The sequence below is a fragment of the Chrysochloris asiatica genome, unplaced genomic scaffold (genome assembly GCF_000296735.1).
Source record: "Chrysochloris asiatica unplaced genomic scaffold, ChrAsi1.0 scaffold00131, whole genome shotgun sequence".
NCBI classification, from domain to species: domain Eukaryota; kingdom Metazoa; phylum Chordata; class Mammalia; order Afrosoricida; family Chrysochloridae; genus Chrysochloris; species Chrysochloris asiatica.
This window is the reverse complement of record NW_006408649.1, coordinates 5,020,193-5,038,528: the sequence shown is the minus strand read 5'-3', so window position 1 is coordinate 5,038,528 and position 18,336 is coordinate 5,020,193. Positions and strand designations below refer to the sequence as shown.

General features: G+C 42.1%; 1 protein-coding gene across 2 annotated transcripts in view; it reads left to right on the top strand.

The window, feature by feature from the left end:
* Positions 1 to 1,533: 1,533 nt before the first annotated feature.
* Positions 1,534 to 18,336, top strand: part of LOC102812183 (tribbles homolog 2-like) — a 32,697-nt gene continuing 15,894 nt past the window's right edge. The window contains exons 1-2 of one of the 2 annotated variants that reach the window (XM_006869445.1): positions 1,534 to 1,642; positions 7,917 to 8,209. In XM_006869445.1, the coding sequence (XP_006869507.1) occupies positions 8,055 to 8,209 (155 nt within the window). In that variant the 5' untranslated portion in view covers positions 1,534 to 1,642; positions 7,917 to 8,054. Of the gene's footprint in view, positions 1,643 to 2,482; positions 3,240 to 7,916; positions 8,210 to 18,336 lie in introns of those variants that run through there. The other variant, XM_006869444.1, reaches the window with a different exon arrangement.

Genomic DNA, 18,336 nt, shown 5'->3' with positions numbered 1-18,336 from the left:
TATATGCCTGCACAAACTTGGAGAGCTCTAAGAATTTTCTAAACGCCCTGTTCCCAGTCCCCTGATTTTTTTCTTCCTAGTTTTCCTCTTTTTTTTCTTTTCTTTTCTTTAAATTTGTTTCCAATGTATGGAAGACCAGATTTTTTATTGAATCTTTGTTGTTGTTAAGTGCCGTGGAGTCGGTTCAGACCCATAGAGACCCTGCATAGGGTTTCCAAGGAGCAGCTGGTGAGCTTGAACCACCAACCTTGAAGTTCAAACCGACTTTGCAGTCCAGCGCATTAACCCACAGCAAACACACCAGGACTCCTTTTATTGACTGTTGCTGTTGTTTGTTGTTAAGTACTGTGGAGTCGGTTCCGACTCATAGTGACACTGCACAGAGTTTCCAAGGCTGCAAATCTTTACGGTAGCAGAAAGCCTCATCTTTCTCCTCCGGAACAGGTGGTAGTTTCAAACTGCCGACCTTGAGGTTAACAGCCCGATTCGTAACCACTACGCTATGACTGGGGTACATTAAATTGAGGCTGGAGTTCCAAGACTGCTTGCGTTCAAGCCCCTGTGTTCCTGCATTCATATTCAAGAAAGCCAACTGGAAATTTCTCAAGTAAATTAAGAATGATTCAGGGGTTAAACTGCAGTTCTTTCCGTACTTTCAGTATTGAATGCATTTGCGGTTCCCATGTGAAGGGTTAAGACAGGAGGACAAGTGAAATTAAGCATTTTGGCTAAGAGCCAACTGCACTCAAGGTGTGGGTGCAAACGTTTGTCTCATTTGGCTTCCAGGGACCTTTGGGCACTGCCTTGGGAAGAGAAGAATTAGGGATTAAATTTGGCCTGACTCAAACTGGATGGAGAGAGATAATGAAACTAGGTCTTGAAACTCTAGGCAGCAAGACTGATGCAAGCACTTTCTTCAAAAACAGAACAAACTCCTCCCATTGCAACATCTGAGCAGAGGTGGCCCATGGTTCAGAGGATGCCTGTCTTACTGGTTAAAAAAAACAAACAACAAAACACACACACACAAACCCGTTAGGAAGATGAACTACATACGGAAGAAGTGCAGTGCACTTCGCGCTGCTAGGTTGCGTGGGAGACATGGGTAGGTAGACAGCACCCTACAACTTTTGCCCCGACGCTTCCAGTCCGGTTGCGCTAGCCGTACAAAGCCGGCGGAGGCGTTCCCAACCCGCCCTCTCCTGAGGTCAGTGAGCTCTCTCACAAAGACTCACCGGGTGTGAGCCGCGGAAGGATATTGCACTTTGTTTACCTCACCCAGGGCCCAGCGAGCCAGTAGCTATGCTAGAGCCCGGCTTCCCAGACCCGGGAGTTGCAATTGCTATTGCAGCCGCCGCGCCGCCAGCTCGCTGAGGGGAGCCGCTGGAGGACTGGCAGCGGCGAGGCTGATTGATGGGAGCAGGACTCAATGAGGGGGGCCCGGGCTGGGGGAGATGGGGCGGGGCCGGCTGTGGTCTGAGCCAGTCCGGGGTGCCGCGGGAGGGTAAGGGAGGGGGGATCGAGGCGGGAGGCTCCGTGGAAATGTGTCGGTGACATTGAATGGAGAGACTCAGTGCGAGCGAGGCGCGCGCGCGCACACACGCGCACACACAGCCCCGCTCACTCCGAGATCCCCGGCCACGTAAGTAACTATTAATACCGCCTCGCCGGGAGATGCGGGTTTGCTGAGCAAGGGGATTGGTCTTCGGGATCGTCCGCCATCCCCTTTAATTTTAAAATACACATTCCTTTCTTACCTTTGGTGGGAGGGGGGGGGGAAGAAAGAAAGAAAGAAAAAAAAGCCCACAACAAAAGAAGAAAAGCTGTCAATTTTTTTTAAAACAAAACCGCCAGGAGCATTTAGGTTTCGGGTAGGAAAAGGAGTGATTGCAAATTATCCCAAGGCAAGATCCAGTTATACAGCGGGAAAGAGACGCCTCGAGTTGGCGGGGTTGTTGGTGCATCACCTTGAAACGCCGGGAAGACCCCTGGAGGCTCGTGCCGCGGAAATCGGAGACCATTGATCAGCCGTTGTCCTGGACCGCGTTTCTAGCTTTATTCAGAAGACTTGGAGAGTGTACGGGAGGGTGGAAAGCAAGGCGACAGCGGCATGAGCTTTTGCTGACCCTCCGCACGGCGGGCCAAGCCCTGGGATTTGTCGCGGTACCTGCGCCTGGCCCATTCCGTAACTCTCTGCCCAGGTTTTGCAATCTTTTGTTGGCAGCGCTGACCGCTCCAAGTTAAATGCTCCCTCGTAATTTTTTTTTGTTTTGTTTTGTGTAATTTTTGGAGCGCGCTTGCGATCTTGGAAAAGACTCATACGCCATCTACAGTTAAAACGTAGGTAACTACCCTCTCCGGCACCCCCCTCGCTTCCACGCCCCCCACCCTTGCCTTTCCACCAAAAAAGGGGGTGCAGCACTGATTGTGTCTGCGGTGCGTCGCGAGCCGGTAGACTCGTGCTTATTTCCTTTTTCTTTTTGTTTGGTGTCTAACGCTTTGAGATTAAACCTCCGCTGTGGACTCTGCGAAGACTGCACAAAGTATTGTAAGGCTTCTCCCGTCTGTGATTGGAAAGCCTGATGTGGGGATCTCTTCAGGAAACCCGGAGCTGCACCTCCCCACCTTAGCAATTCGGGTACTCTTCTAGATCCACGTTGGGAAAAAAAAAAAACAGAGAGAAACTAAAAGTGAGGCGATTCTACAGATCGCCGGCTGCTCTGGAGTAACAAAAGGACCCGAGTTGCCGGCCAGCCGAGTACTCACTCCTGGGAACCAGGTTCAGAGCTGACAAGGTGCCCTGCCGCACTCATTTGTGGTCTTCCAACTACTTCACGTAACCCTTTTCCCGCCCCCTCCCCTCTCATCTTCCTTTTAAATTCGTGACACCGAGGCGCCTGCAGCCGCACTCGCCTGCGACTTATCTCGCCAGCGGGTTTTTTTGTTTGTCGTGTGTGCTCCCCACACTCATGAACATACACAGGTCTACCCCCATCACAATAGCAAGATATGGGAGATCGCGGAACAAAACCCAGGATTTCGAAGAGCTGTCGTCTATAAGGTCCGCCGAGCCCAGTCAGAGTTTCAGCCCGAACCTCGGCTCCCCGAGCCCGCCCGAGACTCCGACCTTGTCGCATTGCGTTTCTTGCATCGGGAAATACTTATTGTTGGAACCTCTGGAGGGAGACCACGTTTTTCGTGCCGTACATCTGCACAGTGGAGAAAAGCTGGTGTGCAAGGTAAAGAGCCCGGGGGCGTTTTTTGTTTTTGCCTTTTAAACCACCCTTTGAAGGGGACCGGAGGTGGGGCAGCAGGTCACCAAGCTCTCCAGTCAGGGGGAGGGAGTTTCGCGGAATAATTATCCGCATCCTTGCTAAATGGGCTTATTTATTTATTTGTTCATGTTCGACTAGTTGTGAAGTTTTCAGACCGTTTCAGACAATGGGGCGGGTTGCGGCGGGGGCGTTTTGGGGAGAGCCCAGGGCGGGGGAGCGGCGGGGCTGCGCCGGAGCCACGGACACGCGTGTTCCGAAAGGCACGGAGAGCGCTTCTGCGCGATGCCGGGTCCCGCAGCCGTAGGGATTTCTGCTTGTTTCTAGCCCCCTCCCTTTTCAACTTGGAAGTAGGGAATCCCCCGCTAATTTAGCCACAGATGACTTGACTCTTAGCCATTGTTCTTAGCAGCATGCAGGTGTTAAACCTTTGTTCCTTAGGTGTCCTTTAAAAGAGACACGTAAAGATATCTATACCCTCTGGCAGAGCCTGGGGGACCACCTTGATGACGGAGTTTACTTAGAGCTTTTCTGTCTAGAACCTGGAAAGAAAGGTTGGAGGGTGGAAATCAAAGCCTTGGGCACACCTTTGGGTGTAGAAAATAGTGAATCCTTTGAGTCTCAGCTTTTCATATCTATACTTGAGTGCCTACCCTCCTCTCTCATCCACCTGAACACACACCTTGGCCTGTATGGTTTAGGGACTAGTATTTGGAGACTCGTGGGATTTCAGGGCTGATAAAGGGATGAACACTTCAGTTTTCTTTTTTTTTCTTTGACCCTGAACCGTGACTGGTTCATGTATGTATGAGTCTGTATGTCTTTGTGTGCTTCCTCTCAGGGCTCCAGACAAGGGGATGAAGAGAATAGTTGCAGGGGGAGGGGGGGGGGGGGAGAGTGTACTGTTTACCCAGGAATTGGACATGGATCAAGAATTCATTGTCTCTTAATTTTAGATTTGCTCTCTATTAGGTTTTTATTTTTGGGGAGTAGGGGAAAAGTGGGGACTCATGCTTCTCTTGAAATTGGCACTCTACACAGATACAATACAAAATAATGCATCACACTTTCAGCATTAATTACAGCCTGTTTTGTGGACTTGCTTTTATCAGATGGCTTTGTGGAATTGCTTTTAATGCTTTATTTCATATGGGACAATAATATTTATTTATTTGTAAAAAATTGAATTTCATGGAGGTCTTTGGTCAGTTTTGAGATTGTTCAGTTCAAACCTCAGGGGGAAATTGGAGACTTCAAAAATATTGCCCTTTGCTTGTACTGATCATTTGGCATTTTGCATCTTCTCCAAGTTATTGAGACGCAGAGCAATTGTGCCTGGTTAACCAAAATTCAGTAGGCTATTCAGAGCTGGTTGAATTCTCAGAAGTCCTGCAATGTTGCACAATAGGATAGTCATCCTTTGAAATGAATGAATTCCACAAAGCTGCCACTCGAATACGAAATATGCACAATCACCCAGCAATGAGTGTTTTCACTCCTTTTCCTCAACTTAAGTAGAGCATTTTAATAATTTTCAAAGACTGAAGATGCTTTTAAATACAGGTGCTCTGTAGCCAATTTTGCAGGATCATCTTGCTTTTATTTCTTTGTTTAAAAGCAATGACACTGACCCCCTTACTCTTTTCTTCTCCCTTCAGATTCTTCAAGACATATGTCTGTTGGGCAGCCCTCACAGTATAATTTGCAAGTTGCTCTCTGGCCTAAAACTGAACTTGATTTGTTGGTTTGGTTATTGCAAAGATTGAATCAGCCCCTCAACAATTACACTGTGGCTTCAAGTGGATTTAAGTGTGTAGTATCATTGTTCTGCTTGACATAGGTCATCCCTTTAAGACACAGCAGCTTCTGTTTTCCTGCCTTTTTTAACTAGAAATGATGTGGATGACTTCTTATGCTAGCAGATTTATATGTATATAACGTATGAAGCTCCAAGTGAGTCTTACAAGGCTGCTTCAATGAACTATCCTGAGATATATACATTGGACTCTTAGCTTACTTCAAGGCTCAGTGAAATCTACACACTGAATCAAGTTCCTTTTGATGTCTCAAAATAGAGTTTATGTCTCCTAGCACTGTGTTGACTCAAGAAAAAAGTCTGCAGAAACAGATTCAATATATAATGCCTTTCAATTATAGAGGTCTGTATAGAGAATTCTGTATGACACTATTTGGAGACAGGGAGGTTCTAGTGCCATTTAAACAAAATAATCAGGCCTTTTTATTGTCAAATACTCCCTACATTTGCTACACAGATGAAGGAAGGGAGCTTGAAGAGATCCTTTAGCTGTATAATTTCCATGGAATTGTTGTTAGCTACTGTGCAGATTGACATAATTACTATCTTGGCAGATTGGGCAACTTCCCCCCCCCCAAATGTTATTAATGATGGACCAATCTTACTGCCTTATCTGAACTGTCACATTATATAACTAAGGCTCCAAATTAAGCATTTAAAAGAAGCTGGCAACTAGGCTTATGGCATGATTTTGCACTTGAAGGTGATGGTTTAAATATCAATCCAAGCCCATAAATGCCTGTTATAGCTACTAATAAAAGTTTGTGGCTCCTTTCCATTTGGGAAAACATTAAGTACATGCTTTATTTTTCATACTCTGTCCACCATCTTGGATTTTGGCATATTTTGCAAAGGGTATGGCTACATTTTGAAGCTGCCATGAATAGATTTGATTATTATTATGAATACTTTTATTTACATTCCATGCCCATCTAATATTTTTAGCTGTGGAGCCAGGATAAAAGTACAGGAAAAAAGAAATCACCGTCTGGTTCTTTTTTTTTTTTTTTTAAATAGAACTTGAAACATTCTGAATAATCATAACTCAATGAGCACTGGAGACAAAAACGGAGTGTAGAGCCCCAGAAGACATCTTCCTCATTATATAATGCATAGTGTTTACATTAGCCACTGCGTTGGCTTTATTCATCTATGAAATTTTTGAGGCTTGCCCGAGCTTCTGTTGCCTGAAGTCAGGGTGTTAAAGTTGACTCAAGCATTTCAGATTCCTAATTGAACAGGCCTCTGAGGTCACTGCTCTTAGGTCATTCTTTGACAGTATCAGGGTGTGATTTGTGGTCTCTGGAGATGGTGAAGTATTCATTCTTAAATTCTAGGTTATAGTGGCACCAGCTGTGCCGCTTTCCTGAGATGCCTCATTATGGTTCATTCACAACGTTACTTTGCTTCCTCGCCCTGGGTTAGCACCAGTTTTCTTGAGGTTCTTGCTATCCCTGTTTGACTCACAGATTTTTTTTTTTAAATCTAGGAGGGACTTGTGGATTCTGAAATGCCAGCTTGTGTCCCTGAATAGGCTTTTGAAGGAAGACTGCAAATCCCCTTAAAATGAATCCAGTATCATGCGTGCATTTGAGAATGGGCGTTGCCAGCTAAAAGGGGGACCATGCTTTTATCAGATTCTCCTGTGGGATCTGGACTCCAAAATTAACAGCGTTCTTAACCATTCTCTTCATTTAATGAAGAGGAGGGAGGGAGGCCGTGTGATCTGAAGTGTTTTATCTAAGACCTTCATTCAGTTCATTGGTAGCAGAGCCAGGATTTAGAGCCTCAAATTCAGTGGTTCTTAGGCCAGCATTTTTTTTTTTCCTGCCATACTGCAAAATGACGACCAAGAGAAGTATGTTCTAACTAATGAAAAACATATTAAAGATGCTGAATGATTGTGAACTGATAATAAATACATTGTTAAGAGCATTCCTGGTTTAGCTGCTTTCCCACCTAGCAATGCATCATCTTTCACACACAGAAGATTCATTCTGCCTACGTTCCAGGCAGATACTAAAATCACATTCCAAACCCAGAGATTTGTATTCCTGATTTAGTGGACGTCTGGAAATGAGTAGAAAGCCATTCCCTGTAGCCTCAAAAATTTTGCAGTAGTGTTAATTCCTGTTGGGTCTGATTCAAGAAAAGTATTGATGATGCTTTTTTTTCACAACTCCACAATGAGGCAGCGTTTCCCAGGCTACTTTTGATTCACAGAAAATCATTGCATAACTGGCTCATTGAGCTAGATATGTATGGAGGGAAGAGAGAAAGAAGTCACTCTTTTCATATTAAGGCTATTCTATTCCTTGTTCTCTTACTGGATGCTTACATTTAGCTTTACTTCTCTGAGTCTCAGTTCCCACATCTAAAAATTAGGCAATTCTTAGATTATTTAATCTATTCATTGTCGATATGTTGCCTGATGCCTATTGATGTACATTTCTTGGTTTTTGTTTTTTTTTTTTTGGAAAGTAAACATGGGACTGTCTATGGCTTCACATTTAAAATAATAATTATTTTAAAACCTTGCCATTTGTGTACTATATACATTTGCAAAGCTCTTTTACCTTCATTTTCTCATATAATACTCCCCATACTATAAATCAAATATCCGTTGCCCATTTCACGCATCTGAGACATCAAGTAATTCAATGCAATGGAGTTGGTAGGAGGCAGATCAGTATGATATAAGTCCCAAGTTCAATGCTCTTTCTATCTTCTTAAAAAGTTCATGCATGAGGGGGAGGTGTCAGTATTTGGTAATTTGGTTGTGTAAGAAATAACTCTGACTCTTGGTTTTGTTGTCATTCCTGCCCTAGGTGTTTGATATCAGCTGCTACCAGGAGTCCCTGGCCCCGTGCTTTTGCCTGTCTGCCCATAGCAACATCAACCAAATCACTGAAATTATCCTGGGGGAGACCAAAGCCTATGTGTTCTTTGAGCGGAGCTATGGGGATATGCATTCCTTCGTACGCACTTGCAAGAAGCTGAGGGAGGAGGAGGCGGCCAGACTGTTCTATCAGATCGCCTCTGCGGTGGCCCACTGCCATGATGGTGGTCTGGTGCTGCGGGATCTGAAGCTGCGAAAATTCATCTTTAAGGATGAAGAAAGGTAAGGTTCAATCTTTTGAGACTTGTGTACTGTGAGACCTATTCATGGAGGCTTGAGTAAAAAGCTAGAATGGATATTTTTCTGTATCTTGTACATGTTTTAGTTATCTAGTGCTACTAAAACAGAAATACCACAAGTGGGTGGTTTTAACTAACAGATTTATTCTCTTATAGTTTAGGAGGCTGGAAGTTTGAATTCAGGGTGCTGACTCTAAGAGAAGACTTTTTCTATTGGCTCTTAACACTTTGAGTTTCTGTGCCTGGATATTTTCACATGGTGTGGCTTCTACTTCCCCATCTCTGCTTCTTTCCTTGTTTTCATCTTTATATAGCAAAAGAAATTGATTGAAGATATACCGTATAATAATCCTTCCTCAATAGCATAACAAAGACAAATTCATTCCCCAATGGAATTATAGCCACAGGCATATAGGATAGGATTTACAGTATATATTTTGGGGTGGGGAGGCACATAATTCAACCCAGAACAGTTCAGGTGAGAGGAAATTTGGGAATACAAAGAGAAGTGAAATACTAAGTGTCCTTGGAAAAGAAATGGCCACCTTCTGTAAAGGTGAGTATTTAACTTACTCAGAAGGACAGATGCCCAGATCGTCTGTGACCCAGCAAATAGTATATGTGGTATTGGGGTGACTGCTAGTCTGTGTGACATTTTCAGTGTCAATAACTCAGGGTCTTGAAAACTATTTTCAGAGCACTTAGTGTTTAGAATCAGCGAATTATAATTCATTCACTATTTTAGCAGGTATTTCTAAGCCTATTTTATATATTCTGGTAAAAGATGAGGCTTTCTGCTTCTGTAAACACTTACAGCCTTGGAAATCTTATACAGGGGATTGCTATGAGACGGTCTGTTCAACTTGATGGTAGTGGATTGGTTTATGGTTTTTGTATAATGTATATAAATTACAGTTCTCAGGACTAGGAATATCAGCATGAATTAGATAATCAAATGAACTAAAAATAAAGTTTGAGGTATATACTGGGCATATAGTGGGTTATTTTAAAGTGTGGTGCTGCAGGATAATGCGCTAAACCCACAAGGACAGTTGGAACCAGTAGGTCTGCAGCTGCTCCTTGGAAACCTTATTATACAAGGTCCCTATGAGTTAGAAGTAACTCGATGGAACTTAACAACAACAAGTTCATAAGACCCAACTGTGATCATAAGTATATCCTACCTGAATTAGAGACTGTCTGAAGAATAGATTTGAGGGATTGAACACTAATACTAGACGAGTTGTGGATGGCATCAAAAACATTATACTAGAAGAAAACAAAAGATTATCAGAAAGACAGGAAAGAAAGAAAAGGCCAAGATGGATGCCAGAAGAGACTCTAAAACTTGTCCTTAAATATAGAATAGCTAAAGCAAATTGAAATAAATGATGAAATAAAAGAGCTGAACAGAAGATTGCAAAGGACAGTTTGAGAAGGCAAAGTAAAGTATTATAATAACATGTACAAAAGACCTGGAGTTAGAAAACTTAAAGGGAACAACATATCTGGCATTTTTCAAGCTGACAGGACTGAAAACAAAGTTCAACCCTCTAGTTGCAATATTGAAGGTTCTTTGGACAAAATATTGATTGATTCAGGAAGCATCTAAAGAAGATGGAGCTAGTACACAGAGTCACTGTACCAAAAATAATTGGTCTGTGTTCAACCATTTCAGGAGGTAGCATATAATAAAGAACCACTGGTATTAAAGAAATAATTCCAAGCTGCACTGAAGGCGTTGATGAACAATAAGGTTCTAGGAATTGATAGAATACCAATTGAGATGTTTCAACAAATGAATGTAATTCTGGAAACACTTACTCATCTATGCCAATAAGTTTGGAAAATAGCTACCTGGCCAACCAATTGGAAGAGATCTGTATTTGTGTCCATTCTAAAGGATGGTGGTAAAACAATGTGGAAATTATCAAACAATGTTAATATCACAAATAATTTAAACTTTACTGAGGACAATTCAAAAATAGTTGCGTCAGTACATATTACCAGGGAGCTGTCAGAAATTCAAGCTGGATTCAGAAGAGGGCATGGAATGAGGGGATATGATTATTGATATCAGCTAGATCTTGACTGAGAGCAGAGAGTACCAGAGAGATGTTTACCTGTGTTTTATTTACTATGCAAAGACATTTGATGTTGTGGATCATGACATATTATGGATAACGTTGCAAAGAACGGGAATTCCAAAACACTTAATTTTGCTTACTTAGAAACTACATAAACCAAGAGACATTCATTTGAACAAGGGGATACTACATGGTTTATAATAAGGAAAGATGTGTGTCAGCATTGTATCCTGTCATTCTACTTACTACTCAGTCCATATATGAGCATATAATTTGAGAAACTGGATTATATGAAGAATATAATAATAGGGTCAGAGGAATACTCATTAATAACCTGCAGTATGCAGATGACACAACCTTCTCTTGCTAAAAATACTTACTGATAGAGATGAGACTACAAACTTCAGTATGAATTACACCTTAGGATAAAGAAAATAGAACTCCTCAAATATGGTCCAGTAAGCAATATCTTGATAAACAGAAAAAATATTGAAGTTATCAAGGAGTACATTTTATTTGGATCTACAATCAATACCCATGGAAGCAGCTGTCAAGAAATCAAAGATGTATGTGGACCACCAAAAAGTCTGTGGGATAATTCTATTATCTTTCCATTCTTATTTTTTCCTGAAAAATTTCAACTGCCCAAAGATTGCATTGGATAGATCATCTGCAAAGGACTTCTTGAAAGTGTTAAAAAGCTAAGATGTCACTTTGAGGACTAAGGTGGGCCTAGCCCAAGCCACGATATTTTCACTTATCTCATAAGCATGTGAAAGTTGGACAATGAATAAAGAAGACCAAAGAAAAATTGATGCTTTTGAATTATAGTGCTGGCAAAGAATATTGAATATACCTATGGATTTCTAGAAGAAGGAACAAATCTGTTTTGAAAGAAGTACAGTTAGTATGGTCCTTTAGAAGGGAGAGTAGTAAGACTTCCTCATAAGTGCTTTGGCATGTTATTAGTGGGGGCCAGTCCTTGGAGAAGGACATCATGCATGGTAAAGTAGAGGGTCAACAGCAAAAAAGGAAGAACCTCAGTATCACAGTGGGGTCAAGCATAAGGATTTTTGAGGATGGCACAGGAACTAGCAGTTTTTTTTGTTCTGCTCAGAGCTTTGAACAGGTTTGACTCCCTGCTGAGAATTTGCTTTCCATCTGAGATACACTGAATCAGAATCAGAATCTACAGTTTAACAAGATCCCAGGAATCACCTGGGAAACTTGTTAAGCTGTAAATTCTGATTCTGTGTATTGGTAGTAGAAATGGAAACTTTCAGCAGGGGATTGAACCATAATGTGGAAGCCCTGGTTCTGTTGTATGTAGGGACACTAAGAAATTGACTCTGCAGCACCTAAAAACAACATCTGGGGCAGGTAAAGGCCACGGGATGGGAGAGAGGGGCAATTCATACTAAGTTGTGTGGGAAGTGATTTGGGAGCCAAAATTTAGGAGATGAATTTGTTATAGGCAATGTGAGAAGGAAGGACATTTCAGATGAGGAAACTGCCTATGCAAATGCATGCCATGTGAAAGTCTGTTATTTTAAGAGACTTCAAAATAGGATCCTGGGCTTCTGGGCTCCTTTCATGGTTCTTCCATTAACCCCTTACATTTTACTTAGACTCTAATGGATCCCTGTTTTCTCTTCCAGCTGACTTTGAGTGCAAAACCTTTTTTAGGTGGCTTTTTTTTTTTTTTAAGAATGTGTTCCTGTTAGGGGAGGCAATTCATTTATATTTATTGCTCACTGGATTCTGAGAACTATTCTAAAGGATTCACATACATGATGCCATGGAATTTTCATGACAGCCTTGGGCATTTTCATCCTCTACCAGGAATGAAGTCAGCAAAGTAACGGGTCTGTTGTTATGAATCTGATTAGAAGGCTTGTTGTTGTTGTTAAGTGCCTTCAAGTGGTTTTGACTCATAGAACCCTATGTAGGACTTCTGAGGATTGGCTGGTAAGTTTGAACTGCCGACCTTGAGGTTTAAATTGACCTTGTGGTCCACTGCATTATCCTGCAGTGCCACACCAGGACTCTGATTACAAGGCTAGTGCACTTCATTTAGGAGTCTCTGGGTGATGATTCGGATAATTATCACACTGCTGCTAAACAAAATGTTGGCAGTTCAGGTTCACCTAGAGGTACCTCAGAAGAAAAGCCTGGCAGTTGACTTCCAAACAATCAGCTGGTGAGAACCCATGAGGCATAAATCTACTCTGATACCATATCAGAGTTAATTCCACAACTGTCAATTTTTGTTTGTTTGTTTCCTTTCGTTTTGTTCAGTTTTTGTACTTCATTTAGTCATTACAAACCCTTTTGTGGGTCTGGCATAGATCTTGCTGTGAAACCTTTCTGTCTTCTAGTAGTTGGCCAGCCAGTCTGCCCAGTGACCTATAATATGTTCAGACTATTGCTTACAGAAATCTGATGGCATCAAAAATAGAGAGAGCCTAACAACAACAAAACGATGTGTGCTTTGATTTCTTCATCTCTGTGGTTTAAGCTAATTGGGAAGTAAATATCTGGGAAGCATTTTGGGATTAGCCAAGGAAAACGGCCTGTTGTTACTTAACCCAAGGGGCATAATTCCCCAGGCTTTTATAATCCAACTGAGTATACAAAGTGCAGAAAACCACTTGGCATTTTAGACCCAAAGAGGTTGCTTATTTTTCCATATTTTTACCCATTAAGGAGGACTGTATGGTGCTGTGGGTTAATGTGCCAGACTGCAAAAATCAGTTTGCTCCGAAAGGTCGGTGGTTCAAGCTCATCACCCGCTCCTCAGAGACCCTATACAGGGTCACGGAAGGGTCAGATAGACTCAACGGCACTTACCACCTACAACAAGGAGGACTATAAGCATCCATGGTAGTTCATGTAATGGTCTCTGATAGTGACTGTCTTTACCTTTATTAATGAACAATAAGAGGAGCTATTTTAAAATCTAGAGTGTGAGGCAGCAATTCTTGTATTTTCTCTTTTTCTGCTTAGAGACATATGCCCTTGGAGCCTGGAAACCTAGGTTCTTACCGTGTTGTTTGTTAGGTGCCATTGAGTCAATTTCGACTCCTAGTGACCCCATGTACAATAAATCCAAACACTGCCTGATCCTGCAACCACCCTCCCAGGAGTGGCTGCGTTTGAGCCCATTGTTGTAGCCATTGTGCCAGTTCAGCAGTTCATCCTATTCTCTGGCCATCTTCTTTACCCAGATTTTGCCGTAACACCCTTTGTGACATTGTTCAGGCCCCTTCTGCTATGGGCCCCTTCCCCTACGGGCCCGACTGTCCTCATTCTTTATTGTCATTTCACTTTTATATTGACTGCAAAATCTATTTTAAGGAGCCTGGTGGCACAGTGGTTAAAGCACATGGTTTCCATCTGAAAGGTCAGCAGTTCCAACTTACCAACCACTGTACAGATGAAAAAACCCTGGCTTTTTTTGTTTCCATAAAGATGGTTGTTGTTAAGTGCCGATGAGTTGGTTCCAATTCATAGCGACCCTGTACGAGGTTTTCAAGGAGTGGTTGGTGGGTTTGAATCACCTGCTTTGCTGTTAGCAGTCCAGCATTTATCCTACAGTGCCAACCCATGAAGATTACAACTTACAACACTCTGTTGTGAGGCCAGTTCTACTTTGTCCTGTAGGGTCACCATGAGTGGGAATCGACTTAATGGCACATAACAGCAACAAGGGTTTTTTTTGTTGTTGTTGTTATAACATTTTGAGTATGTACTTCTTTAAATATTCTCATTTGTCCTGTTCCCAACTCTCAGTGGACTATTGACTAAGGTATCATCCCACCTTTCTTAGAGAATTACTTCTCCAAATGAAAGTTGGGAAGGGAGATGTGAGTATCATCATGTCCATTCCTAGTGAGGCCCCACAGTGCAGAGTGGTAAAGTTTCACAATTATAGACAGGGGAGAGCAGAACTAAGGGCATATATTCGAATCAGTCAACCCTCAAATACTCAGTTACATAGCAGACGGAGTAAAGACATGAAGAACAAGCTCTGCATTTTTGAATAGAGCATCATCGTTGATTGTCTCCCCTTAGAGAAATTTCAGATATCAGCAGTGTGTGGTGTGGTGTGTCCATGATAGCACATACATACTCAACAGATGCTTGTGAAGGGAGTCAGAGTAGGGTAGATGTCCTCAGGTCACAGAGCAGTAGAACAGGACTGGACTCCAGAGGTCCCAGCTAGATGGTCTGTGCTTCATTCCTCTCCTTTTGTCAACCAGGAAGCAGAGACTCAGAGAATAACGGGACTTGCTTCAGTGCTCACAGCTACCTGGAATGTAGCCTAGCTCACGTCTCCTAGTCACTGCTCCAGGGCTGTTTCTTCAACCCTAGATTTCTTCTTTATCGTAAAATGTATAATGAGAGTGCTGTGGCGTATATCATGGCAAAATTAAATCCTTGACGTTCCAGAACCCAGGAGTATATACTGAGATACATCAAGCTTCCAACAAGTTTTCCAGTACAGGAGGTGATATTAAGTCTGGAGTAAGGTTTGACTTTTGTGGAAGAGCATGACCCTCTGCAGAAAGAACTAGAAAGGAGTATCAGTTGTGAATGCTATACCAGAACAATTCACTGTGAAAATATGTCAAACCTAAATTCTTTTTCATTTTAAAGAGCATTCCTAAAAAGAAAATTTATGTGACTCTTATGGAAACTCATGGTTATCTGTTACCAGCATATCTGAGAACACCTTTGCTCATTCAGTCTTGTGGGTGAGTTGATGCTTATCATCGCTTCATGAGCTCATCCAGGAGAGTGGCAGCTACCCATTGAATTTGTGAGATAACTGGGCCTCACAGAGGTTAAGTGACCTTGCTCGAAGTCACATAGGCAGTCTGATGACCAAGCCATCATATCATTTCACTCCGGAGCTTTTTCTCTGCCTCTCATCAAGCTGAGGTCCCAGTGGGTTTGCCATTGCAGAATATGCCAAGTGTCAGTGTCTGGGCAGTTCTCAGAAACTGGTTTCTTTTTCCAAGGATGTTCTAAATTTTCTGAGCAAGCATTAGCTCATTGAAACTTTATTAATATTATTTTTCAATACACCTATTAATGCGAAACGTCTACTAGTCTTTATAATTTTTTTAAATTGTTGTTTTATTTTGTTTTTAAACCTGTTCATCTCGGAGTGTGAGCCTCTGATTCTGTAACTCACTTCTTCTGTGCTTCCTGAATTCCTGGAGTCTCAGGAAATTTGTAACCCAGATAGTGGCCTACATGAAGACACTGCCACCATTTCCTGAGGGCACAGTGTGATGATGACAGGAATCAGGAGACCTGGAGCCTCACTGAAGCAATGCTGCTGGGGGCTTTACTTCATTGGCCCTCAGTCCCATCAATTTCAATAGGGCTGAAGGGTTCTCTCTCGAATATGGAAATATAGTATAAGAATGTAATACGTTAACTGTGAAAGGATGTTGAAATGGTAAAGTAAGGAATCTTTGTTTTCTAACTCTTTAGTCATTCCTTTGAAGAAAAATAAAGCATGGAAGAAACTTTTGGAAGTATTTCTTTGTTGGTAGGTGCCATCAAGTTGATTCTGACTCAATGATCCTATCTATGCACGACAGAATGAAATACTGCCCCGTCTTGTGTCAGCCTCACATTCCTTATTACGCTTGAGCCCATTTCTGCTGCCATTGTGCCAGTTGTTCTTGTTGGGGGTCTTCCTCTATTTGATGACCCTTCACTTTACAAAGTATGATGTTCTTCCCTAGGGACTGGCCCCTCCTAGTAATATGTCCAAAGTGTGAGACACAAAGTCTCGTCATCCTGGCTTCTAACAAGCATTCTGCTTGCAATTCTTCCAACACAGATGTGTTTCTTCTTCTGGTAATGCATGGTACTTTTAATATTCTTCTCTAAAACCAAAACTCAATTGCATCAGTTCTTCTACCATCTTCCTTATTTATTGTCCAACTTTCACATGCATATGAGGCTAATGAAAATACCATGGCTGGGGTCAGGCCTACCCTAGTCCTCAAAGTCACATCTTTGTTCTTGAATACTTTAAAGAGGCCTTGTGAAGCAAAGTTGTCTAGTTTCCCCAGAGGCTTTTTCTTTGCTAATGTCTTCAGTGTACCTTGGACTTCTTCCTTCAGTAGTACTGGCTCTTGAGCATATGCTACCTCTTGAAATGATTGAACATTGACCTTTCTTTTGGTACAGTGACTCTGTATTTCGTCCATCTTCTTTTGATGCTTTCTGCATCATTCAATATTTTGTCCATAGAATCTTAATATTTCAAGTTGAGGCTTAGATATTTTCTTCAGTTCTTTCAGCTTGAGAAATTCTGAACATGCTCTTCCCTTTTGGTTTTCTAGCTCCAGGTCTTTACAAATTTAATTATAATAGTTGACTTTGTCTTCTCGACCTGCTCTTTGAAATTTTCTATTCAGCTCTTTTACCGCTTCATTTCTTCCATTTACTTTATCATCTCTACTCTGGAGAGCAAATTTCAGAGTCTCTTCTGACATCTATTTTGGTCTTTTCCTTGTTTCTTGTCTTCTTAATGACCTTTTGCTTTCTTCCTGTATGATGTTTTTGATGTCATTCCATAAGTCTTCTGGTCTTCCATATCCTCATAGATTTTTCTCTCTACTTTCCAGCCTCCCTTTCCCTGCTGTTGCATTAGTATGATCACTTGGTCAGCCCATTCTCTGAGGTCCGTTGTCATAAATTGAGCTCTAAGGGATAGCCTGCTTTTTTTTTTTTTTTTTTGGCAAAGGGCAGCTACTCCAGTATAGAATCAGAATTCCTATCTGAATTGCTTTATTAAATATCAAATAATCAGCTGTTTGACACATTTATCTCATGGACATGTGTTTGATAATCTTGAGTGATTGAAGGTGGAGGCATTTAACAGTTAATTTGGCTGCCACCACCCCCTTCCAACCCCACTCCAGGCTCAAAATGTGACCTGCTTATTGGGTTACTTCCACATCCATGGCTTCAAACCAGTTCATTGTAGGGTGACACCCTGCTGAGACTTTGCATTTCCATCCCAGATATACTGATTCAGAATCTAACAAGATTCTCAGGTGGCCACATCCTCTTCTCGCTTTCTTTTGATCATATTAAAATTACTAAGTCAACCAGCAAGTTGAATGCATCAGGTACAGAAACTGAGGCCCAGAATGGTGCAAAGATTTACAATAGTATGGAAGAGATGTACTCAGAAAAGATGCTCCTTATGTGTAGATGATAGATTCTGAACTGTCTTAACATCAGTGGCTATCATTGGAAACATTCCTAATGGAACTCTGAACGTCTTACGACTAGCTTCTCCCTAGTTAGGTATGTAAAGCTTCATACACAGATAACACACAAGTTTATGTGAGGACCCAGTGCCAGTTTGTCTCTTATTCAATTGGCAGCTTCTCTGGGCTGTCTATTTTGAGTTGTGTTCTGTATTCAAATTCTGGCTAATTTGCTACTTGTGTGGTGCTGTGGGTGACCAACCCAAGGTTGGTGATTCAAGCTCACCAGCGGCTTCTCAGAAACTCAGAAACAGGGTCACTATCGGTCGGAACAGACTCAATAGCACTTAACAACAACAATATTGGATCAGTCATTCAATGTGTCTGTGCTGCTTTAAGATAGAAATAATAATACCACGCTATAAGGAGCTCTGGTAGAGTAGTGGTTATGAATCGGGCTGTGAACCTCAGGGTCAGCAGTTAAAAACTACCAGCTGTTCTGAGGGAGAAAGATGAGACTTTCTGCTCCCATAAAGATGTACAGCCTCACAAACTATACAGACTCACTAGGAGTCAGAACTGACTTGTTGGCACACAATAGCCACCATCACCACCTGGATGGTTGTGAGGGTTTAATGAGGTGGCTCCTGTGACTCAAGAAGTAGCACAGGCACTCTGTAAGTGACAGTGGTTTCTAGAGTCATTGTTAAGAAAGTAGCTATTGTCATGGATGAGCAGAACACTGCAGGTTCATGTGGCAGTCCTTTCTGTGAGGACTG